The sequence below is a fragment of the Dipodomys merriami genome, unplaced genomic scaffold (assembly GCF_024711535.1).
Source record: "Dipodomys merriami isolate MVZ:Mamm:240054 unplaced genomic scaffold, mDipMer1.0.p SCAF_5, whole genome shotgun sequence".
Classification (NCBI taxonomy): Eukaryota; Metazoa; Chordata; class Mammalia; order Rodentia; family Heteromyidae; genus Dipodomys; species Dipodomys merriami.
In genome coordinates this window covers 75,930,876-75,957,206 of record NW_027206068.1, presented here as the reverse complement: position 1 = coordinate 75,957,206, position 26,331 = coordinate 75,930,876, and the positions used below count along the sequence as shown (strand labels likewise).

Sequence of the window (26,331 nt, the reverse complement as noted above, 5' to 3'; positions counted from 1 at the left end):
GGTGCCCCGCGGTGAGGCTCATCTGCTGAACCACCGCGGCTGAGGCTGGGCCAAAGCTAGACAAAACAGAGCAGAACCAAACTACGAAATAATCCAACAGCCTTTATTTAAATGTAGTACCGTAAATCATCAAAATAATTTATAATAGTAACTGCCTCTTAAATATTATGACACCTGAAGTTAAGATGTTCAATTTTTCAAATCACCTATTTAGCACATATTAAACACATGATAGAAGAGAATTACCTTCTCCTACGAAGTCTTCTAAAAAAAAATGACAAGCATTTCTGATCAGATAAAACCCATGCCATTGCCAACGGGGAAAGAAAAAAGCGTCAATAACTGAATGTTCTGCGTAAGTCTGGCTCTCTAGGGTTCACATCGATCGTTCTCTAGTTCCCCTCTCTAAACAAGAAACTTCTAGTAGCAGCTCAGAAATGGCCTGCGCGTCTGTAAAGCCCCTTCCTCCTTTTCAGGGCCCTCGCCTCGCTCCACCTGGCCGAGGTGTCCGTTCCTCCCAACGCGCACGCGTGCTGCTTCCACGGTGGCCGCGTGGCCCGCTGAGTCACCAGCGCGGCACGACCGCCTTAGCCGTCCAGGTGCCACTGCTGGACAGAGGAGCCGTCGCAGATCCCCATGGCAACCGCGCCCGGCTGACCCAACGGCTCCACCGCTCTCAGGCACTGGCCCACGGAAACCTGGTACAGCCGGTTCTTTTTCTGGAAAAAAAAAAAAGCAGCAAGAGAAAAGCGCACTTACTGCTTTGAGTGGTTTGGTTTGGTTTGGTTTTGGATGCACAGTGGAAGACTATGACGCAGAACGTACAGCCACAAGCTCAGAAGAAATCACTACTAGGATGGACTGAGATCTCAGCCACCACCGCTGCACACCAGCTCCAGGCAGAGTGTGCTCGGCCTCAGGCCTCGCCCCCAGCCCGGAAACCAGCTCCTCACCCCAAAGGTCCACTGCTGGGAGCCGCCCGAGCCGTGGCACTTCATGAGCCGAGGCGGGTCTGACGAGCGCGTCTCAGACATGTCCAGACAGAGGAGATTGTTTAGAACCAACTCGTGGTCTTCATTATAAATCCAGATCTGGAACACAAGAAAGGCTTGACCAACCAAGTTTCGTGTGTAGGACGAAACAACATACATGCCGTGTGTGTGTAAGAAAAAGTGGAATTATTCTGAATCTCGGCGTGAGAGCCGCCACGAAAACGTTTCAATTTAGCAGAATAAAGTCACACCAGAGAAAGGGAGGCGCTGCTCTGCACCCCCCACCCCCGAAGCTCTCCATGCAGGTGTTCTAACTGGGCAGCGCCAAGAGGCCGGAGCCGGGGTGGTCTCAGGGTGTCTGGGACTCCAAGTCGGTGGTGCACGGCCCCATCCACTCCCCGCACGGGAGGCCGCCCAGAGCCCGCTGCCTCAGACAGGGGCCGAGCTTTGGGGTTTCAGAGTATACACTGTACACCACAAAGCCGTGTGCACATGACAGCAACACCCCAGCTGCTTCGGCCAATGTGAAAATGCATCTCCACACAGTGACTGAGACGAGACAGATGGCTGCGGGGCTGCCCCGCGTCACCCGTGAAGCGGTGTGGATTAAACGTCACGGTGAATGAAGCAGGCGACTCCTGCCTTTTTTTTTTTTTTTTGGTCGGTCATGGGGCTTGAACTCTGGGCCTGGGGGCTGTCCCTCAGCTCTTCAGCTCAAGACTAGCACCCTGCCACTTGAGCCACAGCACCATTTATGGTTTTCTGGTGGTTAGTTGCAAATAAAGAGTCTCATGGACTTTCCTACCCAGCTGGCTTTGAACCACAATCCTCAGATCTCAGCCTCCTGCGTAGCTAGGATGACAGGCGGGAGCCACCAGCGCCTAGCTGACTCCTGCCATTCTAACAATGGCACAGCTTCCAAGTCCCCAACACAGTCCAACAACGCCGACAGAGGCAAGCAAAGACGACGCAGGGCGTGGCTGTCTACGGCGACCGACCGCTCCCATCCTTCCCAACGTACAGCGAGCGGCGACCACACCACCTCTCCCCGCAGCGCGGCTCACCTGCGCCGGGTCTGTGTAGTCACACGCCTTCAGCACCACCAGGCTGCCCTTCTGGCTGGGGCGGCCCTCAGCCACCAGGCATTTGTTGGTCTGGACATGATAGAGCTGTAAAAGAGAGCGCGCATGATTGCTCTGCTTTAAAGGAAGACCAAGGTCCAGCGATCTGTGAGCACTCAAGAACAAGTCACCAAGCCGGGCGCTGGTGGCTCATGCCTGTAATCCTAGCTACTCAGGAGGCTGAGATCTGAGGATCGCGGTTCAAAGCCAGCCCGGGCAGGAAAGACTGTGAGACTCCTATCTCCAATAAACCACCAGAAAACCGGAAGTGGCGCTGTAGCTCAAGTGGTAGAGCGCTCGCCTTGAGCTGAAGAGCTGAGGGATAGCGCCCAGGCCCAGAGTTCAAGCCCCACAACCGACCAAAAAAAAAAAAGAACAGGTCACCAGTGAAAGGTGGAAATGGAAAGTGCTTCCCCCAAGTTCCAGCCCTAGTACATGCTCGATACTGAAGCCTTCACGGCAGCCTAACTCACAGAATGTATAGCTCTCTAATGTACTGGAGGAGATGAAGGACATAACACATCACTGCCATCTTGGAGAACCTAACATGAAGTCAGAAATAAAAGGTGGAAAGACAGCACATAGCGGAAGGTAATGCGCACGCCGAGCTGGAGCTACGCATGCACCAGCCAGCGCCAGGCCCCGACGGCGAGACAGACAGACTGCATCGAGCACAACGCAACCCCTAAACCAAAACACACGCTCTAAACAAAACGCAGAAACAAGTGATAGGACAGGAGAGCTTGGAGAGGGGAGAAGCTAACCGTGATGCAGGGGTGCAGCTGACTGCATGTGTGGAAATGGCACGATGAATCCTCCTGTGCCAAACATGTATGCCAATAAGAAATGCAACGGAATGGAAGTCAACCTGTCGACACATTGTTCGCTTTTGACTTCTCCAGCATGGAGGGCAAAATCTCAAGGCTCAACTGTCGCCACCAAGAAGCAGGTGGTGGGACTGGGCGGGGAAGCGCAGTGACAGCACGGCTCAACCCTCAAAAAGCCTCGGCTGGCCGGCAGAGCGTTGGAACTCACGCGGACTCTCGGCACACGCCCCTCGCTGCCGCCCCCGTCCGCCCGGCCGCCCCTGTGGTTGTGACCAACACAACCGCCAGAAGCAAAGACGCCTGAATCCCAGCAGTGAGGAGCTTAGCAAGGAGCAGGCATTCGCTGTAGGCATTCCTGCTGCCTGGAGCAGCCTCACACATCTGGACGCTGAGGCCCAGATGTCATCGGCAGTGGACAACCCAGGGCCTTCTACCACACCCCATCATGAACATGGCTCACCCTGCCACGCCGAAGGACTTTGGGGCGTTTGGGGCCTCTGTTGACGAAAATGGGTTGCTGGGGTTTGGCGTTGGGTCCAGGTATCTGCATCTCTGGGTAAATATTATCCAGATACCATTTGAATGACTGACACCCCAACTTCTTCCTCAGTTCCACACGCTCACTGATGTTTCCATAGCTTCTGCTCTTCAGATCGGGTCGTAAGGAAAAGTACTGCTCCTGAATTTTGAAAAGACGAGAATAAGATGTGTTACTCATGAGAACGGCGCGGCCTTGTTTTCTCCTCGGTGTCTGCGTGCTGTTGCCAGGCCGTGGGAAGGTGTCGCGCATTAAGTCCGTCAGTGTCGGTGTCGGTGTCAGCGTTGGGGCTGATGGCAGACATCTCAACCCCGCTCACTTCAGCCTCAGCACTGTTTCATCTTAAAACTCACATTCTCAAACGCTGCTGACAATCCCAGGAGCTCTGCTTGCAAGGCCTCTATCTATGGATATCTGCCATACTGAAAATTGAAACTGAAACATGTAAAAGTACTTGTGTGCGCATGCGCGTGCATGCACCAGACCAGGGCTTAAACAGGCCTGGGCACTCAAGGCTGGTGTGCTGCCACTTGAGTCACAGCTCCACTCCTGGCTTTTTGCTGGTAAACTGGAGATAGGAGCCTCACAGACTTTTCTTGCCTGGGCTGATCTTGAACCATGATCCTCAGATCCTGAATATCTAAGATTATAGAAGTAATGAGCCACAAGTACTTAGCTTTACCAATACTTTAAAGCATAGATTAGCATAAGCTGTGTACATATTTATATTTCTGTCTGTATATACGTGTATGTGTACATATATCGATATACATACGTTAGCATAAATTACTCGTACTTGGGCTTGCCAGTGGTATTTGTCAGGCATGTGATGGTGTCATGTTCAAAATTCTCATATAAATTACACTTAATAAAGATGTTACAATAAAAGCCCTAGTATTGCAAAAAAAAAAACCCCACAGAACTGAAAATTGTCTAAAGCAGAAGAGAAATAAGGAAAGAGATCCGACGTGTGCAAGGTCCAACGGCAGCAGAAAGCCTCAGGTTCACAAGATGAAGAAAAGCACCCCAGTTCTGAGGGAGTCCCATGAGGGAGCAGGAGTAATTAAGAAACAGAAAACAGCCCTCGTTCCCTCTAGTAGCACTGCCAAAAAAAAAAAAAAAAAAAAAGGTGTGATGGCACACGCCTGTAATCACAAGTAGTGAAGGCAGAAATCGGTGGGATTATGGTTTGAAGCCACAACTCTCACCCAGCAAGCTGGGTGTGCGGCCCATGCAGTGCACAGAAGGCTGCACTGGAGGAAAACGAGGTCCATCCAAAAGGAGAACTGCAGGAGAAAAGGCCGGGCACGATGCAAGTGTAAACCGCCTGCCTCCCAGCGGGGGCTCACACCTAGCTCCATGAAAAAAAGCACTTTAGAAAGGTGTGAGCGAAACGTGCAACCTGGGAGAGGAGAAGGGTGGAGGCAGCGTGCAGGGGCCTCCAGGCGAGCTCACCACGCAAGGGAAGAAAGCAGCCGCCTACCACCCTCCGCCCCGCCGGCCACGGCCTCACCTTGTACTCGTCCAGCCACACATGGGCCAGCCGCAGGGAGTTGTGCGTCATGGTGTCCTGGCCTTCGGGAGAGCCATATGGCCGCCGCTTCCGGAAAATGTGCCCTACCCGAGAGCACGGGATGATGAAGAGACTGCCGCCGCACATCCAGATCTGGCGGAGGCAAAACGGGCGTCAGGAGCGCGGCCTGGCCGGCGGCGGGGGACTCTCAGAATTCATCCTCATCCATGGTGGTTAGGAAACTTCACAAGCTCTGTCTTCTTGCCAGACAGAAGAAAGTCAGAGGAACCTTTAAAAATGTCCTTCTGAAATGAGCTAAAGATGGGCCAAATTCTAACACCAGGTCACATTCATCTGCTGCCATGTGTGAAAACGCTTTTGACAACACGATGCTCCCACAGCCCGGGAGAACGATCCTGCGGCACAGCGAGGGTCTGAGCCGGGAGGACATGGCCTCCACACCCCGCCAGACGCCGTCAGGAACCCTGCCCCACGCCTCCTTTCTCCAGCAATATTAGCCAAGACTACAACAAAGCAAAGAATGCACTAAGGACAATCTGTCAATAATCAAGAACTTACAGACAGTATGGCTGAGGAGTAAGGACCATATTTCATGACACAAAGTTTAATTATTGAACACAAAAATAAATAAAAATTACCCGAAATGAAATTTCCAAATTTTCTCCTCCCCAGATATCCATGCCACTGTCATACTTGCCGAGTTCGTTGAAGTACTGTCTGTTCATGGCGAACAGCCCCCCGGCCATGGTGGGTGACCTGGGAAGGAAAGCAGCGTCTGTACTGACGCGAAGGGGCGGGGCCGCGCGTGCCCTGCGTCACGGCTGGAAACGTTCCTGCAGTCCTGGAACACGAACACTAGGAACACTAGGAAAGTGCGGTGCAACGCTCCCCCCGGGCCAGGGCTGGCCACTCACTACTTCCGCACTGCTAGCGATGCACTCCGCAGGTCAAGGTTACTTTTCTAAGGCTGTAAGTGCCAGGGTTAACAGAAATCCACCCAGTAATCAGAATTATTTTTGATGGTCTGGCAGGAACACTAGTACAAAAATTGGTCTCTGGGCCTGCACGGAAGGTCGCAGCCGCACACGCTGAGTGGGCACACTGAGTGGGGCCGCGGTGCTGCTAGTGACACCCGAATGTTTAGCTGCTGCGGCGTGTCACATCTCGTCACGAGGCTGCTGCTGGAATGTGTCGGAGGCCAGGAGCTTGGCCGAGTACCTAAAGCACGCGCAAGTCCCAACAACTCCGTCCATGCTCAGCAGTGCCCAAACCAGGGTGCCCTTCGCAGGGGCTCGAACCTTCCACATCTCACTTCCTGAATCCCATCCGTGGACCATTGCTTTTATTGGCCCACGTGGCCTGTGGAAGAGAAGCAAAGTGCAGGCGAGCACTCGGATGCTTAGCAAGCACAGCAGCAAGATAAAAAAATCATGCAGAACGAGAGACAACCTGCAATAGAAGCGTGTGCTGATGAGCAGCTACTTCAAAGTAACGTGAAAATGTTCAAGGATAAAACAAAAATGACAAAAGAACTAGCTCTCAGAAAAGGAAGCTTGTTTAAACCGATTTGAAAAACACTTCTGAAAATTCAAGTAGGAACGAAAGTGTGATGGCGTCATCCCCAATTTCTGAAATTACCAGAACGGAAACACAGGCGCTGTGCAGGGGGAGGGGCTACACACGAGCACGCGAGGGAGTCCGGGGAGTGCTGGCGAGAGAGCGAGAGAGCGAGAGCGGGAAGGAGGGAGGGAGGGAGAGAAAGAGGGAGGGAGGGAGAGAAAGAGGGAGGGAGGGAGGGGGAGGAAGGGGAGGGAAGGAGGGAGAGAGATTGAGAGAGGGAGGGAGGGAGGGAGGGAGGGAGAGAAAGAGGGAGGGAGGGAGAGGAAGGGGAGGGAAGGAGGGAGAGAGATTGAGAGGGAGAGGGAGGGAGGGAGGGAGGGAGAGAGGGAGGGACCGGAGGGAGGGAACGGAGGGAGGGAACGGAGGGAGGGAGAGAAAGGGAGGGAGGGAGGGAGAAGGAGGGAGGAAGAGAAAGGGAGGGAGGAAGGGAGGGGGAGGGAAGGAGGGAGAGAGAGATTGAGAGAGAGGGGGAGGGAGGGAGGGAGGGAGGGAGGGAGAAGGAGGGAGGGAGGGAGAAGGAGGGAGGGAGGAAGAGAAAGGGAGGGAGGAAGGGAGGGGGAGGGAAGGAGGGAGAGATTGAGAGAGAGGGGGAGGGAGGGAGGGAGAGGGAAGGAGAGAGGGGGGAGGGAGGATGCTGTAGTTATAGGTCTTCCTCCCCAAACAATAAAATCTTCAGACCCTGACAGCTCGTTGCTCTCTGCTTTGCGGCGCACAGGCCTGGGCACACGGGTGTTTAGTGGGCGCCGGCTCTGGCTCCTCACGGAAGGAGTCATTTCTACGATCTCAGTCTTTGCTCAGGAAGGACTGGGGGGCTTTCCGACTTGGTGAGGGAACCCTCTTACCTTATGGGGGCGGTGGCCCCGTCTGCTCCTCCCAGCTCAGAAAGGGGGACGAGATCCCACTTGAAGTGCAGCCCCCAGTTGAACCCACCCCGCACGATGGGCGATGCGGAGTAGGCCAGCGTGTCGGCGCTGATGATGTCGATCACAGGACACACCACGGTGTGCGGGTCCTGGAGGATGGCGGCCAGCAAGGGCTGCAGCCACGCCACGTTCACCTCGCAGTGGCTGTCCAGGAACACCAGCACCTCCCCTGAGGAGGCGAAGCACAGGCCAGACGCTTCACTACTCGGGGCCCGGCCTCGGCACCCCGTACGGGGAGCACCGTGCTCATCACCCCTTGCTGGTCGTGGCTACCCCGCACCACTCTCCGTGGTGAGCGGCGCCAACCACAGCCAGAGCCGCGGCCGAGGCGCCGTCCTTGCCCCCAACTTTTCCCCAAATTCCTCATGCGAGGCCTCGCTCGATTCTCTTCCTGCCCTTCCCCACTCAGCTGACTGGCTTTTACCAGCCAAGATGCCGCGTGCATTTGAGCGCACCTATGTTTAGCTGCACACTACGGACCCCGCCAAAGCTCGGCTGTACTTTCTGCTTGTACAAGCAGGCTATAAGCCTACTTGAGGGGCAGTCATTAACAAGGACGCAAGCAGACCGGCGAGGCCGGCGCCTGTGTGCACCCCAGCACACCCCGCTTCGGGTGGCAGGATGGTCACTCGCACAGAGACTTTCCCACATGGAACAAGCCTCAGGCAGCACAAGCACACTCGGACACAGCTGTGCGAGGCCTGGAACAAGCCTCAGGCAGGCGGCACGAGCACTCGGACACAGTGGTGCGAGGCCTGGGCGCGGAAGCTGGCCCTGTACCTGTGGCGTGGGCAGCGCCGATCATTCTTCCCCGAATCAGCCCTTCGCGCCTCGTATTTCTTAGGATTTGAATTTTTTCAGGGAGGTATTTTCGGACATACTCATTTAGTTCTCCTTTTAAATCATCTAAAAAAGAGAGAGTTCTATAAATACTCAGTCCATAGAGGCCACACAGCAGGCATTTTCTAACCATTGCTAAAATCCAAAACAGCAAACCGTGATGCAAACATAGCATCTTCTGCTTTGCTGTGGAAGGGTCGTAGCTTACTCTGGGAAGGCAGGAAGCAAAGGGAAGGCGGGGAGCGTGAGCGCAGGGGACGACACACAGCACCAGCCCTGAGCTCTGCAAAAGAGGTCTCCGCTCTAACCTGAGAATGGACATGGCCGCCGCCACTTTTCAAACAAAATGAGTTGGAAATGCCTTTTTATCTAACTACCTAGATCCTATTCCGCTTCAGACTAGTTACATAACTTTAATTGCAAAAAAATTTATAGCAAATATGACCCTCAATTAATACTGTGCCTTTCTTCCAAAGACACTAAATTTTTTTTAATAAATTCTGGGTTATTTACCTTTAAAAGTTCAAGGTCAAAGCTTATAATATGCCAGGCTTCGGTGGCTCACGCCTGTAATCCTAGCTACTCAGGAGGCTGAGATCTAAGGATCATGGTTCAAAGCCAGCCCAGGAAGAAAAGTCCGTGAGACTCTTATCTCCAATTAAAAAAGCAAAAAACAAAAAAAAAAAAAAAAAAAACACCAGAAAACCAGAAGTGACGCTGTGGCTCAAGCAATAGAGCGCCCAGGCCCAGAGTTCAAGCCCCACAGCCAACCAAAAAAAAAAAATCCATAATATGCAGTAATTCTTTCCACAGTGCACAAACCACACTAAATCACAAAATTTTCCTTCTAGACAGAAGGAAATATGGGTTGATTGAAAAAAATATTTAGTCAGTGCAGTAGCACTGCCTGTAGTCCCAGCCACCCAAGAAGCTGCGCTGGGAGGCTGGTTTGAGCAGGGCTCCAGTCTTGCCAAGGGAACAAGACCAAGCCTCACAGCCACAGGTGAACAAAAAGATGCGTAAATTCTAGAATTTAGCGCTTAGCAAATATAAATGCTACGGTCTGTTTTTAACCACTGGTGATGAGGGTACGTTTTGATTGCTATTAACCTTTCCAATTTTTTCCCCACGAGGTTTCTCCCAAGATGTGAGCAGCGTGGTCCCATGCATGGGTGTTCGCTTCGCATGCCGAGTGCCGACACGTCCCCGTGCGCCACCCAAGCTGTGCTGCGCGAGGAGCAGAGCACGGGAGGGCAGGCAGCTGCTCCAGGGCGGGGAGTGCGCGCATGCGCGAATGCACACAGCAGTCCTGCGCTCAGGCCTGGGAATGCACACAGCAGTCCTGTACTCGGGCCTGGGCATCATCGGCCCTGAGCCTCCTTTGCACGCTACCACTTGGGCCACAGCTCCACTTCGAGCTTTTATTTCTTTTTGGTAGTTTATTGGACTATGAATCTCACAGACTTTGAACTGTGGTCCTCAGATCTCAGCCTCCTAAGTCGCCAGGATGAAGACGTGAGCCACTGCAGCACAGCACCACACAGCTGCGGATCTTGAGCACGTCACTAATGCCTTCTATTTCCTCCCCTGCTGATCAAGTTTACCTCAGGGCAGGATGAGTAGTGTGACTAGAGGGTCTTTCACTCTGTGTGTGTGTGTGTGTGTGTGTGTGTGTGTGTGTGTGTGTGTGTGTGTCCACTCAACTAAAGAAAGGTGTGTGAAGTAAGTAGCGAACACCAGAGATGCTGGCCTCTGTGATCACCAGCACCATCAGAGCACCAGCCTTGATCCAGGGATGGCGGGGGAGGGGGGAGGGAATGGGGGGCAGCCTGATCAGATAATGTAGGCCATGGCACCATGCCGGCCAAGTGGTTGCCAGGGGCTGGGGAAGGCGGTGAGCAGCATGAGGGCGGTGTGGAGACGGAGAGTGCACGCACTGGCGAGTGTGCACCAGCAAGTGTGCAGAGGTGACTAGAGGGATGTACCCAGGAATCAAACGACCCCTCCGACAGACACTACTGCACTTACTTAAGGTGACCTCAGGGCACACAGCCCTCACCACGACATCCTCCAAAGCTACATTACTTCAACGTGTTTCCTCTTACTAAGTTTCTTATTTTTGTTATTGTCAAGTAGTTGTACAAAGGCGTTCCAACCTAGCGCGTCCACTGATGAATACAGGCAACTTGATCTTTTTTAAAGCCAAGAAAAATCTCAGAGGCCAGATGCAGGGGCAGCTAACGAACAGGCCAAAGCCAAGGCCCTGGTGGGAAAGCTTCTGTGCACACGTGTGCACTCACCGAAGTCGCTGGCATCGTCCACCAGGATCACCTCGTGGAGCAGGCGGGCGGGCGTGCGAGCCAGCACGCTGTGCACCGTGCGGAGCAAGGCCGAAAAGGCTTCGTTGTAGAAACAGATGACCACGCTGGCTGTGGGCAGGCGGCCTGGGTAGGCCCTCCCCTTACACCTGCAAGGAGAAAGACCGGAGGACCGGCACCTCGAAGACTGCCCAGTGCTGGCGCACGCCTGTCATCCTAGGTACTCAGAAGCTGAGAGCCCAGGACTGAAGGGTGGCAGCCAGCAGATAACTCCTTAAGACTGCTTGCCGTTAGGCTTACGCTCGGGGCACTGTCACCCCGCGAGTCAAGCCTCTGGCCCTTCATGCCTTCCTCATCTTTCCCTCACGGCTGCACCTGTAGCTACAAATCATCTCACCACACCGACGGACGGAGAAGGGGGAAGGGGTCTTGCTAACTTTCTGCCTGGGCTGGCTTCAAACCGCAATCTCTCCAACTGCTACCTCCCAAGTAGCTGGGATTACAGGTGTGAGCACTGCACCCAGCCTGAGATGAACACTTGTAAACACACTTTTCTGGGCTTCACTGTGCTGCAAGGGCTTACGGCAGCACGCACGCACCAGCGCCTGTCTGGCTCCTCCTCAAGCCGTTTCAGAACACAGCTTTTAAACTCTGCACTTGAAATTTTTTTGCCCAGTAATATACACATTGAAGTAAGCTATGATCTCTCAAGATCATCAAAGAGCTTTCATGTCACGCCACTAACTAGTTGATCAGCTACTTGGCTTCAAGCAACAACAGAAACTACTGAAGAAGCCAGCTCCAAAGCCCTGAATCCTTTCCCACAGCATCACAGCTTCCTAAGTCCGGCCCCTCCCAGCTCCTGCGGCTGCCCAGCACAGCAAGGAGGCCTGGGTCAGCCTCATGCCTCCTGCGCTTCCCCCGCCCCCCCAAAAAAGCCTCCAGTGCTCTGAGCACTGTGCCTATACATGGGAAATCTCTTCTCTGCAAAACCAGAACTGTCGGGGTCTGGGCCTGTTCTGCCCATTCCCATGCCAGCCCTGTTCATGCGCTACTGGACCTGTCGGGTCTCTTCATTTGCCTCCTCCGACTGACTCCGGGACTAAGTCTTCCACTGCTTGCTTCCAGGGCCTAGGACCACACAGCAAGTAGAAAGCGCCCAACAAGTTTGTTTGTAAAAAGACTGACTATATGAATAAAAAGCCTTCCAAAGACACAAAAACAGATGAGTAGAATATTATTTTTCAAGTTTAACTTAATTCCTTTTTGCCATGAATCCAATAATTACAGAAAACAAAGGCCCGGGCTGCTTAACACTCTCTCCTCCGCTTTCTCATGTGACCTCCAATTTCAAGAGACCTGGTACATCCTAGGACTGTGTTGGTGCAACCTCAAACCACACAGCTTCACAGATAACACTACATCTACCTCAAGTTCTCTGGTGTGATAAACGCCAACTGAATACCAACACCATCCTCTTGATTTCCGAAAGTGATATTAAACACACTGTTACTGAAGTGTATGAGCAGAAAGCAATAAAGAACGTACGCTGCGTTCCTGGTATCTGGCACGTCTCTGTGGTAGCCCAAGCGGTTACTAATAAGCATATTAAAGGCATGTTTCTGATAGCCCAAGTCTCTCAACTCCTGATCACGTTGATTAAAAATCATTCCTGCAAAACAACGACATTCAGTTAGAGCAATGAGTGGGGACAGACTGCTTCGTCTGCTGCTCATTATCATCTCCTAACTGTCCTGAGCTCACCCTGGGACAGTCACATCAGAGCCTTCTTTCTCAAATCTAGGTTGTCTCTGGTTTCAAGTAACCCGAGGTTGAGCTCAAGTTCCTATCCAGCTAGTGCAAAGCAGGGTGCCTTAACCATAAACACCAGCTGCTCGCAAACCATAAATCCTAACATTATTTTGTTGCATTGAGGAGAAAAACTTACATGTGACCCAGGAAAAAAATCTGATAATGGGGCTGGGAAGGTGGCTCAGTGGTAGAGCGCTTGCCTTGCATGCCTGAGGCCCTGGGTTTGATTCCTCAGCACCACATAAGCAAAAAGAAAAGAGCCAGAAGTGGTGCTGTGGCTCAAGTGGTAGAGCGCTAGCCTTGAGCTGAAGAGCTGAGGGACAGCGCCCAGGCCCAGAGTTCAGGCCCCACAACAGACCCCCCAAAAAAAAAATCTGATAATTTTCCATAAAAGTTTGGATTATTAAATCCCAATAAGCCTCAATAGGCCTTAATCTTAGCAAGTTTTTCTATGAACCCCCGATAAACCTTTCCATATAAAGGACTTCCACAGTCTTTGCTTTCAACCTTGTGCAACAGGACTTGAGCTCCTGCACACATCTCCTCAGGACCCTGAGGCTGAACACAACTGCTCTCGCTTGCTCTCCCACTCCGTGAGAGACTGCATCCTTGCAAGACACAACTCCCCGTATCACACTTCCACCCCTCCTCACAGACCGCCTCCTGCAGCATTTCCAAAGCCTTTGAGAAAAACTAATCCTAAGAGATGTTAACAGACGTTCGAAAGAAAACTAAGACTTCCCTGCCAAAGAAACTGGGGCACACTGAACTCTGGGTTCTGGCAGGACAACCCCACCTTTGACACTGGAGTGTTTTAGCAAGATTTTAGTGCATGACCCAGGATGCAGCAACCGAGTTTATCAGGCCGCACACCTGACGTATGCATGCAGATACACTATTCATCCCCCGCCTTCTGTCTGGAACGTAAGCTGGACGGGATAGAAAGTTATAGGACTGAGCCACTATACTAAGCCCCACAACTATTTCTCTAGCTACCTTTTCCTCCTTAAATGCTCTTAAGGCTCCTTCTGGAAAAATAACTGAGCACAAATGCCATCAGACTTATTTTAGACTCTTGGTTCTGTTCCACTGCTCTGTATGCCTGTCCTCAGGATAATAAAAACAGCTTTCATTGCTATAGCTGTGCAAAAGATTTGGAATTGTTAAGTATGAGTCCTCCAACTCTGTTCCAAGAGTACCACGCGTCTGTACCACTGTGTAATCAGCACGACTTGCACCTCCATATTAATTTTAGGATGAATGCTCCCTCCTTCCTGGCAGGAACAGAGCGGCTCTGGGCAGCACTGACATCCGACAGCACTGAGCCAGTCCCCGGCCAGCCTCGGAGGGCTTCCCCTTGCCTGGCGTCCACTCGTGTCCTCCAGCACTGCTTTGTACTCTTCCGTGTCTCACTCTCGCTTGGCTACATTTATTCCTGAGAATTCTGTACTTGCTGACGCTACTGTAACTAGAGTCCTCTCTTAGGCTTGTTTCTGGAGCTAGCATACAGAAATACAACTGTTTTTGCAGCTGCAGAATTCATTTTGCTCTAATAGTAATTGTGTAGATTCTTCGGGTTTTCTATTAAATATTTCACTTAGGAAATCTCAGTTTGTCAGTTTGAATATGTACAATTTATTCCCCTACTTTCAAAGACAAATACAAAGTTCACTCAAAATGGTGGATCCAATATTATTTTTCTTTAAGAAATGAAACCAAAATACACATGGAAAACAAGAATTCTCCGTTAATACTGTAAAGCTGTGAAGTGGTTCTTTAAAGACTAGAAAGTATACCAAAGTCCAAGTGCAATTAGCATCACTTCTGCCACTTCCTGTATTAGAGAATCATTAAGTCCTAGATCATCAAACATGGGGGTAACAGTTCCTTTATGTTTTATGGCTTTTTCAATCTCTCAAGACTATGTACAATCCTTTAGACTGAGATTACCTAATATGTAATGTAATGTTTCTACAATCAAAGTGCTTTTTTTTTTTGGTGCTGGTCTTGGGGCTTGAACTCAGGGCCTGGGTGCTGTTGCTGAACTTCTTTTTCTCAAGGCTAGAGCTCTACCACATAAGCCACAGAGCTTTTCCTGATTAGTTTATTGGAGATACAGAGTCCCATGGAGTTTCCTGCCTGGGCTGGCTTTGAACCACAACCCTCAGATCTCAGCCTCTTAAGTAGCTAGGATTACAGATGTGAGCCACCGGCATCCAGCTCAAACTGCTTTCTATTAAGTTGGGTTTTTTTTTTTTTATAAAGTTGATATACAGAGGAGTTACAGTTACATTTTTAGTAAGTTTTGAAAATTACCAAATTAACTGGCTTACGAACCACTTGAAGAAAATTTGCCAAAACGTGAAGCATGGAGTTGCAGTGCTCAAAGGCTATCCTTGTTTCAAAATTAAACAGATATAACAGGGAAGGAAGCTTTTATTTTATACTAAGATTTCAGGATCTTATCTCTCCTAGGTGAAAATCCTATGAAAGTATGAGTAATCCAAGTTTATTTTTATTTTTTTTAATTTTTCCCCAAGTTTATTGTTAAGCCTAATGCTTTCTGTTGTTTTAATTAAGCCTGCAAAATAAAGTCACTGTGAACCATTCTTTCCCTTATTAAATAATCCGAGCAATTAAAAAAATCTCTTATAGGTTTCATTTTCTTTCAGCCCTTTTTCATTTTTTTTCTTCTCTAGCCCCTGTCAGTTTCTTTTAGTTACTCATCAAATACTGAAGTCATAGGTAAAAAAACAATATAACTCTCATAACCAAATCTTTAAAAATCACAGACCCTCAGCTACTTCACAAAAATTAAAGAACTGGTTCATTCCTAGTTTATTGAGCAACACATATTTTTAAGGAATCAACTTTCAATGCCTAAATAGGTCAGTGTGGCTGTTGGTGAAAATCAAATACAACTTACCCAATTCAGAAGATAACTTCAGGTGGTCTTTTTCCGAATCTTCACTGTTATTGTTATCTACGGTATCATCCACTCTGTTTGCTTTGAACTGTGATTCTAACACTCGACTTGGGCCTCGAGTAAAGCGAGGATAGAACTTTCTAGGAACTGGCCCGTGGGGCTCAGGCCCCTTGAGGGGCACATTCTTAAGGGGCTGAGTCACTTCACTGACATTGAAATAAATAAAAAGCAAAACTGTCCAGGTTGCAGATGTAAAAAGGCACCCGTAACAGAAATACCGAACTGTGACACTTCCCATTATAGACCTAGCATAGCGGCAGGGACATTTTCAGTTTCCTAGGGAAGAAGGGTAGATAAGTTAGACACTTCAGTACACTTTTACATCATCCATCAAATATATACTCCCAGTTTTCCAAACTGCCAGGCAGGACCCTGTATAGAGATTCTGCTTGAATGAGACACGTAGCTGAACAGCATGGACGTCCTGAAGGCATTCGTTCACACTCCCTGAGCCGGTGGCAGTGGCAGCCCACGGCTGGCGGCTCAGTGTCCAGGTTAATGGGTACTTCTTAACCTTTGCTCTGGAATGCTTTCCGTTTGCTTTTTTTTTTTTTTTTTTTTGGTCGGTCATGGGGCCTGAACTCTGGGCCTGGGCGCCATCCCTGAGATCTTCAGTTCAAGGTTAGCACTCTACCACTTGAGACACAGCACCACTTCCGGCTTTTTCTGCTTATGTGGTGCTGAGGAATCCAACCCAGGGCCTCATGCATGCAAGGTAAGCGCTCTACCAATAAGCCACCTTCCCAGCCCCAGCACTTATATTTTCTTAAGAAAAGTTAAAACTTGAAAAAAATTAGGTAGCTCAGTGGTAGAGTGCTCCTCAGTGCCACATACACAGAAAAAGCCAGGAGTGGCACGGTGGCTCCAGTGGTAGAGCACTAGCCTTGAGCAAAAGCAGCTCAGGGACAGCGCCCAGGCCCTGAGTTCAAGCCCCAGGACTGGCAAAAAACAGTAATTATTATTATAGGAATCTTTTTTTTTTTTGTTTGGCATTTTTTGTTTTTGCCATGCTGGAGATAAAACCCGGGGCCTCTACCACTGAACTACACTCCCCGCCCACAGGACCTCCTTTAATGAAAGGGTATTGGCCGTCACTACAAGTAAGCAATTTGGGAAGCACAGTTGTACTTTCTAACCACAGATAACACTTATCCGCTGCACCTCCCATAGACCTAACAGTTATTTTCTAGTAGAGTTCAGTTGTTTCCCTCTCTCCATGATACTCTGTACAACAATGCAAAAAGCTTAATACATAGCATCAAATAGCAACTTTTCTACGCTTCCTGCTATCTACTCTCATGAAGGCTGACATAACTCTCTTGAGGCCTATGCACATATATAAAACAGTCCCACTGAACAGCCTCAGCACAGAGAACGCTTATGGAAGAGTACGGAGTCATTTTGTAATGTTATCATCTCCATACACCAAGACAAAACAAGTTTTCCGTAATCCTCACTTTAAAAATTATGATGATGCTGTGAGCCAGAAGACAGAAAACAGCTTACCTTCCAGCCAAGAGCTACAAGACGCTTTCCTACAAGCTGATGGGAAGCTGGAATTCCGATCTGATCCACAGACAAACCCCCACCCCAGGAGAAGTGTCTCCTCAGTATTACTTATTGTATCTTCTGTGGCCATTTACCCTGGCTTTAATATCCAAGGATAAAAGCCTTTAAAAGTAAGGTCACAGCAAACACATAAGGTTAATGTCAAATAACTAGTAAGCAAATTCTTTCAATCATAAGCTTGAATAGTTAATAAAATCCAAACTTTGGCAGGCAAATATCAAGGTAATTAATGTATTTTCAAAGTTAATGAACGAAAGGGTAACCGGCTGGACACATGAACCTGAAGTGCAAAGTCAGTCTGGTTAACGTTTTTCTTCCGTCCTGGTTAGCTGCTCAGCATCTGAGCGCTGAGGCCTTGCCGGTGGGGTACAGAACAGAGATGGGGCATCGGTTATGCAATATAACGACGCTAATCACAGACCACAGGCTTCAGCAGGCCGCGAGAGACAGGAGGATGAGGGATGCCGTCCTGGTATGTCGGGTTAACTGCTGGAGTTGTGAGCACAGAGCGGTTAGGAAACCAGCTGCCCAGCACTGAGAGTGTAGATGAGCACAGGTAAGGAACGGGGAACTGGAGGCATGGCCACAGACATGTCTATGATGTGGTCATGGCGAGCCCCAGTGGAAGAAAACCCTGCGAGGCAAGGGTCACATCCACCTGCTCAGCCCCCAGTGAGTACTCAGCACAGTACTGTGTTAGCAGTAAACATGTGTTTGTGTGCACTTTACAAGCACACTGCTGGGCTGGGAAGGTGGCTCAGTGGTAGAGTGCTTGCCTTGCATGCATGAGGCCCTGGGTTCGATTCCTCAGCACCACATAAGCAGAAAAAGCCAAAAGTGGTGCTGTGGCTCAAGGGGTAGAGTGCTAGCCTTGAGCTGAAGAGGTGAGAGACCCAGAGTTCAGGCCCCATGGATGACCAAAAAAATAAAAATAACAAGTATATTGCTAGCCAGGATATGGAAACAACCCAGATGTCCCACCACAGATGAATGGATCCAAAAATCGTGGTATCTATATACAATGGAATATTACGCAGCCATTAGAAATGACAAAATAATGGCATTTGCAGGGAAATGTATGGAGCTAGAAGAAAGCATGTTGAGTGAGGTAAGCCAAGAGCAAAGAGACAAATGGTACATGGTCTCCCTGATAAGTGGATGTTAAATCCAAAATGTTAGGTGATACGACAAAATTAGCAGGTCTTAAGAAACAAAGGACGTCCACTCATCTGGTTGACTCACTACTAAATAACCCCATGCTGCTGATCACATGTATGGTATATATGTGCACACTGGAGGGCAACCAGGAGGATGACACAGAACTAGAGGGAATCAGGGAAAAATATATAACAGCGGGACCCATCAGCTGCACTGGACGCTGACCAAAATGAACTAAGCAACTCAATGGCAGCAATGGGAAGGAGGGAACAAGTGGGAAAGAGGGAACAGCTGATACAATGCAAAACAAAAGAAATGTACATACCACCCCATGTGGAAGAAATAGCTGTACCGAAAAGCTCATAGAACTCATAAATGTTATAGACCGTGATAGACAATTTGCTCCAGGAAAGTTAGAATGTGTTTGTGACTTTAACTAAGCATCACTATCCCACAGTACTGTGGTACTGTGAAAATTGGGAAATTATGTAACCACTTAATCACAATAAAAAATTTGAAAAAAAAAAAGTATATTGCTGTAGAAAAAATATTTAAAACTGGCATCACTGTAGCATCTTTAGAAGGCGGAATCTGGCCTGGTGCTACTATGTAGTTCCAGACTCCAGAAAATATATCTACAAAAGTACCAGTCAGCTGGGCGCCAGTGGCTCATGCCTGTAATCCTAGCTACTCAGGAGGCTGAGATCTGGGGATTGAGGTTCAAAGCCAGCCCAGGCAAGAAAGTCCGTGAAACTCTTATCTCCAATAAACCACCAAAAAACCGGAAGTGGTGCTGTAGCTCAAGAGGTAGAGAGCTAGCCGGTAGCTGAAATGCTGAGGGACAGCGCCCTGGCCCAGAGTTCAAGCCCCACGACTGACAAAAAAAAAAAAAAAAAAAAGTACCAGTCAGAATTTATGTGTATTTTTTTTGGGGAGGGGGGGTCCGGTCGTGGGGCCTGAATTCTGGGCCTGGGCGCTGTCCCTCAGCTCTTCAGCTCAAGGCTAACGCTCTACCACTTGAGCCACAGTGCCACTTCTGGCTTTGTTCTTTTTGCTTATGTGGTACTGAGGAATCAAACCCAGGGCCTCAGGCATGCAAGGCAAGCGCTCTACCACTGAGCCACCTTCCCAGCCCAAGACCTATTTTTAAATGTTTTCAGTCATCCTTATTAACAAGGGACACAGTCGCTATAAAGATTATTTGAAGTTCACAAATAACCCAAATTTCTTCTGAAAATTATTAAATGATCCAAAAGACTAATACTAGAAGCACAGCTGAAGTTCTTTATGCAGGAAGAGGCTGGGGATTATTAATATTTGGAGTGCCCAGTATTGTATCAAAAGCTTAGAAGGCACAGATAAGCAAAAAGGAAAATATCTGAAAAACACCTAAAATATCATTATTGTTTCACTACATAATCCACTTATTGACAATCTCTGTACACTGTCTAAAAATCTTACACTGCTTTTATCAACTATCAAAAAATATACTTAATAGACTCAGGTTAATGGCATTATGGCTAATTTTCTTTGTACTTGACTTTATTTAAAACATCTAATACAATTTAATGCAAATTCTGCAAATTTAGAAAATGAGGTTGAAGAAAGTACGGAAAAGCCAGGTATCAGTGGCTCACACCTGCAATCCTAGCTACTCAGGAGGCTGAGATCTGAGGATAATGGTTTGCAACCAGCCCAGAAAAGTCCCCACAAAACTCTTATCTCCAATTAACCACTCAAAAACAAAGTGGTGCTGTGGCTCAAAGTGGTAGAGCACTAGCCATGAGCAAAGTTCAGGGACAGTGCTCAGTGACACAACTCCCCACCACCACCAAAAAAAAGCCATAACAACTTTGGAAAGTATTAGTTTAAGACTTACAAAGAAATGGCCTTTCTTCTTAATCTCAGGAGCCAAGAGGACTTCCATACCAAAATGAGCAAAGCACCCTGAAAGAATATCTTAAGCCGAGGAAATGTTCAACATCCCTGGTGGTGAAGGAAATGCAAATAAAGACAACCCTGAGATACCACCTTACCCCAGTCAGAATGTCCCACATCCACAAATCAGCCAACGACAAATGCTGGAGGGGATGTGGAGAAAGAGGAACCCTATTACACTGCTGGTGGGAATGTACACTTATACAACCACTTTGGAAAGCAGTCTGGAGGGTCCTTAGAAAGCTAAAGATTGACCTCCCTTACGACCCAGTCATACCACTTCTAGGCATCTACCCTGAACAACAGGAACCAATATACAAGGACACGTGCACCTCCATGTTTATTGCAGCACTGTTCACAATAGCTAGGATATGGAAACAACCCAGATGCCCCACCACAGATGAATGGATCCAAAAATTGTGGTATCTATTCACAATGGAATATTATGCAGCCATTAGAAATGACAAAATAATGGCATTTGCAGGGAAATGGATGGAGCTAGAAGGAATCATGTTGAGTGAGGTAAGCCAAGAGCAAAGAGACAAACGGTACATGGTCTCCCTGATAAATGGATGCTAAATCCAAAACGTTAGGTGATACGACAAAATTAACAAGACTTAAGAAACAAAGAACTCCCACTCATCTGGTCGAACCACTACTAAATATCCCCATGCTGCTGATCACATGTATGGTGTATATGTGTACACCGTTATATGTTACAGACTGTGATAGACAATTTGCTCCAGGAAAGTTAGAATGAGCTTGTGACTTTAAATGAGCATCATTATTCCACAATACTGTGAAATTTGGGAAATTATGTAATCACTTAATCACAATTATAAAAAAAAAAAAGAACCTCAGGGAAGGTAGGGAGGGAAGGGATGGTAGGGGGAAAACAATGGAGGGGGCAACAATTCTCAATAGGAAGTGTACTCATTACCTTGCTCATGTAACTCTAACCCTCTGTATAGTATCTTTACAATAAAAAATTTTTAAAAAAGATTATCTTAAGCCTATGAACTGGCCAAAAATTTGAGAATAAAATTCAAACACTGAAAAAAAATCAAACATTGAACAAACATTCTAAAAGCAGGTGGAAAGGCCAGGCTTCCTCCGTACGTCATTTTCTAGTCTGTTTGCTGTTCCTTTAATGTACATCTTGAACCACAAAGCTCATAAAGAAAAATCTGTTTTTCTCTCAGCACACAATAATTTTATAATGGTTAATAAGTTTGAAATGTCCACCTTGAAATATAAAGCATTTACCTTTTAGTAGTGTCCAGCTATTTTCTTTGTTAAGTATATGCTGTGTTCCTCGTCAAACACTGTAACTGAGCTACAGTCATGTGAGAACAAATACTGGTTTATAGTAAGTACAGCTCCTACCATATCCCTGCAAAATTATCAAGTGATGACAGCATAGAAATACACATGATTTCTTCGCATTCCTTATCTACCTTGGAAAACCAGAAGAACACATTGTAATCAACACAAGGAGATTACTGAATCAAGGATTCAGAGCAAACTCCAGACATCTTTGGGAACTGTCCTTGGACATAAGAAAACCAGCGGAGGAGTATGGCTCCATGCCTAGAACCCCAGAACTCTATAGGCTCAGGCAAGAGGACCTCAAATTTCAAGCCCGCCTTGGCTACACAACTCCAGACTAACCTGGGCTACACAGTCACAACCCTGTCTTGAAACCTAAGACAGAAATAGAAACAAGAGACCATGGTCCAGGCTGTGCATGACCAGTATCTATGCAAAACCCTATCCTCAAAATAACCAAAGTAAAAATGGCTGGGCAGGTGTGGGGTCACCTCAGGTGGTAGAGCACCCAAGCATGAGACCCTGAGTTCAGTCCTCAGTGCCACCAAGAGAGAATAGGAGCGTAGGTACCTAGGTATCTAACACTGTATCTACAAAGAAGGGGAAAAGATGGAAAATAGACACCACAGAAAGGGAAACAGAAGAGGCAACCTGGCAAAGCCTAAAAGCACCACCTCACCTGACAGCGAGCAGCACTGGTGCAGGCTGGCCGTTATCATTTACCACCTTCTTGAACAAAGGTTTCTATTCAAATGGACTAAAAAAGTGACAAAGAAGTGAGGGTGTGGCGTCAATGGTAGAGGGCTTGCCTAGCCTGCCCTGGGTTCAAGTCTCAGTTCTGTTTGGAAAAAAAAAAAAAAGGTCCAATTTGTAATGCATTAAGATGAAGATGAATGAACAGTTGTCCCTCCGCGTGTTCTATTTAAGTAATGACTGAAAAATGACTGCCTTCCAGCACAACCGATGCCAACGTGTGTGAGTACATCAGGGTTGGCACAGCCTTCTCAATGATTTGGACCTGGGGCCAAGGAAGTCTTGGCTGAGGTGACTTCTCTTAAATCAGGAGAGGGTTCTCTGCTCAAAGGCCCTGTTCCTCTGGATTCCTAGCACTCAAGAGAGCAGCTTAGCTGCACGAGTCATCTACAGAAGGCACACCAAAGCACAGCTCCGAGGGTAAATACACCAAGGGTTGGTACCACCCCTTTTTATCTTAAGGAAATGTGACTTTCCCCAAGGTTTACAGGGGGGACCGGGAGGGAGGTTTGAATTCTAGTAGTCAGAACAGTGTTTTTGTTTGTTTGTTTGTTTTAAATCAACACACAGTAGACCTAGCAGTGTTGATGGGGAGATGTGTACCCAGGCGGCCGGCTCCCCGACACACCCCGCAGTGTCTCCAGTTCTGATGGGATGGCACCCAGGCAGCCTGCACCCGGCCAGCGCCCCCCTCCCCCCTGCAGTGTCTCCAGTTCTGATGGGATGGCACCCAGGCAGCCTGCACCCGGCCGGCGCCCCCCTCCCCCCCGCAGTGTCTCCAGTTCTGATGGGATGGCACCCAGGCAGCCTGCACCCGGCCAGCGCCCCCCTCCCCCCTCCCCCCTGCAGTGTCTCCAGTTCTGATGGGATGGCACCCAGGCAGCCTGCACCCGGCCGGCGCCCCCCTCCCCCCTCCCCCCTGCAGTGTCTCCAGTTCTGATGGGATGGCACCCAGGCAGCCTGCACCCGGCCGGCGCCCCCCTCCCCCCCGCAGTGTCTCCAGTTCTGATGGGATGGCACCCAGGCAGCCTGCACCCGGCCAGCGCCCCCCTCCCCCCTCCCCCCTGCAGTGTCTCCAGTTCTGATGGGATGGCACCCAGGCAGCCTGCACCCGGCCGGCGCCCCCCTCCCCTCCCCCCTGCAGTGTCTCCAGTTCTGATGGGATGGCACCCAGGCAGCCTGCACCCGGCCAGCGCCCCCCTCCCCCCCCCCCCGCAGTGTCTCCAGTTCTGATGGGATGGCACCCAGGCAGCCTGCACCCGGCCGCTCCCCCCCCTCCCCCCAGTGTCTCCAGTTCTGATGGGATGGCACCCAGGCAGCCTGCACCCGGCCAGCGCCCCCCTCCCCCCTGCAGTGTCTCCAGTTCTGATGGGATGGCACCCAGGCAGCCTGCACCCGGCCGCTCCCCCCATCCCCAGTGTGTCTCCAGGCCGGAAGCAGACTACCGGCTTCCTGTCATTCACAAAACAGTCCAGGCCAGCCGCGGGCTGGGTCTAAACGTCAGTTTTGTTTCCTACAATGATAGTAAGCCCTCGGCTCCACGAGCGCGTCCTAGTCTGCGAGCTACATAAAATCACCACTCCTTCCCCAACTGCTCTCCAAAGCCCCGCGTGGGCCTCCCGCATGGGCCGGCCTCCCGAGTGGACAGGCCGCCCGAGTGGATAGGCCTCCCGCGTGGACCGGCCTCCCGAGTGGACAGGCCGCCCGAGTGGACAGGCCTCCCGCGTGGGCAGACATCCCGCGTGGACAGGCCTCCCGCGTGGACCGGCCTCCCGCGTGGACCGGCCTCCCGCGTGGACAGGCCTCCCGCGTGGACAGACCTCCCGCGTGGACAGGCCTCCCGCGTGGACAGGCCTCCCGCGTGGACAGGCCTTCCACGTGGACAGACCTCCCGCGTGGGCAGACCTCCCGCGTGGACAGACATCCCGCGTGGACAGACATCCCGCGTGGACAGACATCCCGCGTGGGCCGGCATCCCGCGTGGGCAGACATCACGCGTGGAAGCAGGCCGTCCCCCCACAGGCAGGAGGCACCTTGTAAGCGCGGGGCTCCACCTCGCGGGCTGACCGCTCCGCGCCGCCGTCCATCACCAGCATCCCGGGCTCCTCCGAGACCCCCGAATCCATCACCAGCGCCCGGGCTCCTCCGAGACCCCCGAATCCACCACCAGGGCCCGGACTCCTCCGAGGCCCCCGAATCCACCACCAGCGCCCTGGCTCCTCCGAGACCCCCGAATCCACCACCAGCGCCCTGGCTCCTCCGAGACCCCCGAATCCACCACCAGCGCCCGGGCTCCTCCGAGGCCCCGCGGCAGCGCGGGGGGGGGGGGGGGGGAGGGGGAATCCCTATTTTAACCCGAAGATCACCAGCGTGCGTGCGCGGAAAACCGCGCCGGCCCGAGGGCCGGGTCCTTGGAGAAGACGCGCCGGGGCGTCCGCGCGCGCGGCCCACGCGGGGAATCCACGGAGCGCCGGCCCGTGCGACGACGGCCGCGAGCCCCGCGGAGGGCGGTGGGTACGGGGCGGAGGCCGGGGTCGCGCGGGCCGGCGCTGCACGCGGGGGCGCCCCGGCCGGCACCCCGGCACCCCGGCGCCCGCGAGGCCGCGAGGCCGCGACGCGAGCCCGGCCCCGCCGCGGCCCCGCACGCAGGCCGCGGCCCCGCCCCGTCCCGCCCCGCCGGGCGCGACTCACCGCGCCGCCCGCTGCCCAGGACCGCGGCCTCCGAGGACGCGGGCGGTGCCATCCCCCGCGCCTGGTCCCGCGCCGCGCCGGCCGCGCCTCCCCGAGCGGCCGAGCGTGACGCACGCGCCGCGCGCCCCGGCAGCGGCCGGGTCGCCGGGCCCCGCGCCGGCCTGGCCCTCCGCCGCGCCACGTCACGGGCGGCGCCGCGCGCCCCGCCCCGCGGGTGACGTCAGCGCGCCGCGCCGCCCCGGGAGACGCGTCCTCCGCACGGCGGTGCTCCCGCGGGCCGGCGCCGCGGCGCGGCGGGCGCCGAGCGGGGGCTCCCGGGGCGCCCAGACCGGAGGATCACGGTTCGAAGCCAGGCCGGGCAGGAACGGCCATGAGCACGGAGAGGCCCCGGCACACACCGCGGGACACACAGCGGGGCCGGAGGAGGGCGCCCAGGGCAGCACAGGACGCAGCTGCGTCACCGGAGTATACGAAAGGAGCGCCAGGAAACGGAGGGCGAAAGAGCTCAGAGACTGCGCCCGGGCCCCGAGTTCAAGCCCCAGGACTGGCACGTGCGCACAACACACACACTATCGGCCGGATCACATTAGCCACTGCTCCGATTCTAGATAGACAGGTTCTTCTGGTTCGACTATGAATTGCCCTGCCCCCTTCAATGTGCACTATTTGGGGAGACGGACGTGTCTCCGGTCTTTGAAGGTTATACTCGATTCCTATCTTCGTCATCGTCTCTGCTTCCTGGTCATTGTGAGGTCCGTGGTGTTCTGCCCAAAGACTTGAGGCCAAGCATCTGTGGACAGGGCCCTCTGACACTCCCAGCCCAGATAAAAGTTGTTCAGGTTGTTCTCTTAGGCATTGGTCACAGCCATGCACCTACTAGTGTCAGGGTGCTATGCTGTACTACCCAGGCTCCCCCTCGGGGCTAAAACTCATTTGCTGGGTTGCTGGGTGTAGGGACAGCTTGAGGACACTTCCTGAGTTCTGCTGTGGCCATGGCCCCCAGCCAGAGAACCGCAGCTGATGCCAGGGTGAGACCATGGAGACCATGGAGAGCCTCCGCCCTCCACTGGGAAGTTCTCTCTTCAGGAAAGGGTTCTCTGCTCAGAGTGAGGTCACAGAGATCACAGTGCCCATCTCCCAGATTTCTCCAGTGGGCACAGCTCACATAAAATACAGTAAAGACCCTATCAGTTTTCAGAAGGCTTGGCCATTCTGGCAGTCCCTCAGAAACAGTCAGAGGCACAGAGATGGACGAAGCCTGGGAGGTACGTTTAAAGTAGTGGAAAATGAATTTCAATAAGTGCCAGAAATCGCTTTCATTCAACTGTCTACAACAAAAATCTTTGTGCACATCAATTTAAATGTTTTTGTTTGGTTTTGTT

At 51.1% G+C, this 26,331-nt stretch overlaps 1 protein-coding gene across 4 annotated transcripts; it reads right to left on the bottom strand.

Annotated features, from left to right (window-relative positions):
* Positions 1-499: 499 nt before the first annotated feature.
* Galnt11 (polypeptide N-acetylgalactosaminyltransferase 11) lies at positions 500-25,077 on the bottom strand. 4 transcript variants are annotated; one of them, XM_069997130.1, is made up of 12 exons: positions 24,950-25,077; positions 15,452-15,787; positions 12,262-12,385; positions 10,696-10,862; positions 8,336-8,461; positions 7,475-7,724; positions 5,651-5,768; positions 4,992-5,144; positions 3,401-3,619; positions 2,057-2,161; positions 954-1,091; positions 500-719 (listed from the first exon to the last, which is right to left on the bottom strand). In XM_069997130.1, exons 2-12 carry the CDS (start codon positions 15,747-15,749, stop codon positions 588-590), a joined length of 1,830 nt encoding a protein of 609 aa, XP_069853231.1. In that variant the 5' UTR covers positions 15,750-15,787; positions 24,950-25,077; the 3' UTR covers positions 500-587. The 4 variants fall into 4 exon arrangements, with proteins under 4 accessions (XP_069853231.1, XP_069853232.1, XP_069853229.1 ...); XM_069997131.1 differs by lacking the exon at positions 24,950-25,077 and adding an exon at positions 24,292-24,388; XM_069997128.1 differs by lacking the exon at positions 24,950-25,077 and adding an exon at positions 17,018-17,749.
* Positions 25,078-26,331: the final 1,254 nt, after the last annotated feature.

Bases quoted from the DNA above. Each gene is read 5' to 3' on its own strand.
- Galnt11 (XM_069997130.1), bottom strand. From the start codon at position 15,749: ATGGGAAGTGTCACAGTTCGGTATTTCTGTTACGGGTGCCTTTTTACA. The intron at 5,769-7,474 runs GTAAGAGGGTTC...TTTCCTTCCCAG, and splicing joins GGGGCCACCGCCCCCATAAG to GTCACCCACCATGGCCGGGG. The intron at 720-953 runs GTGAGGAGCTGG...TTTTTTTTCCAG, and splicing joins CCCAGCAGTGGACCTTTGGG to AAAAAGAACCGGCTGTACCA.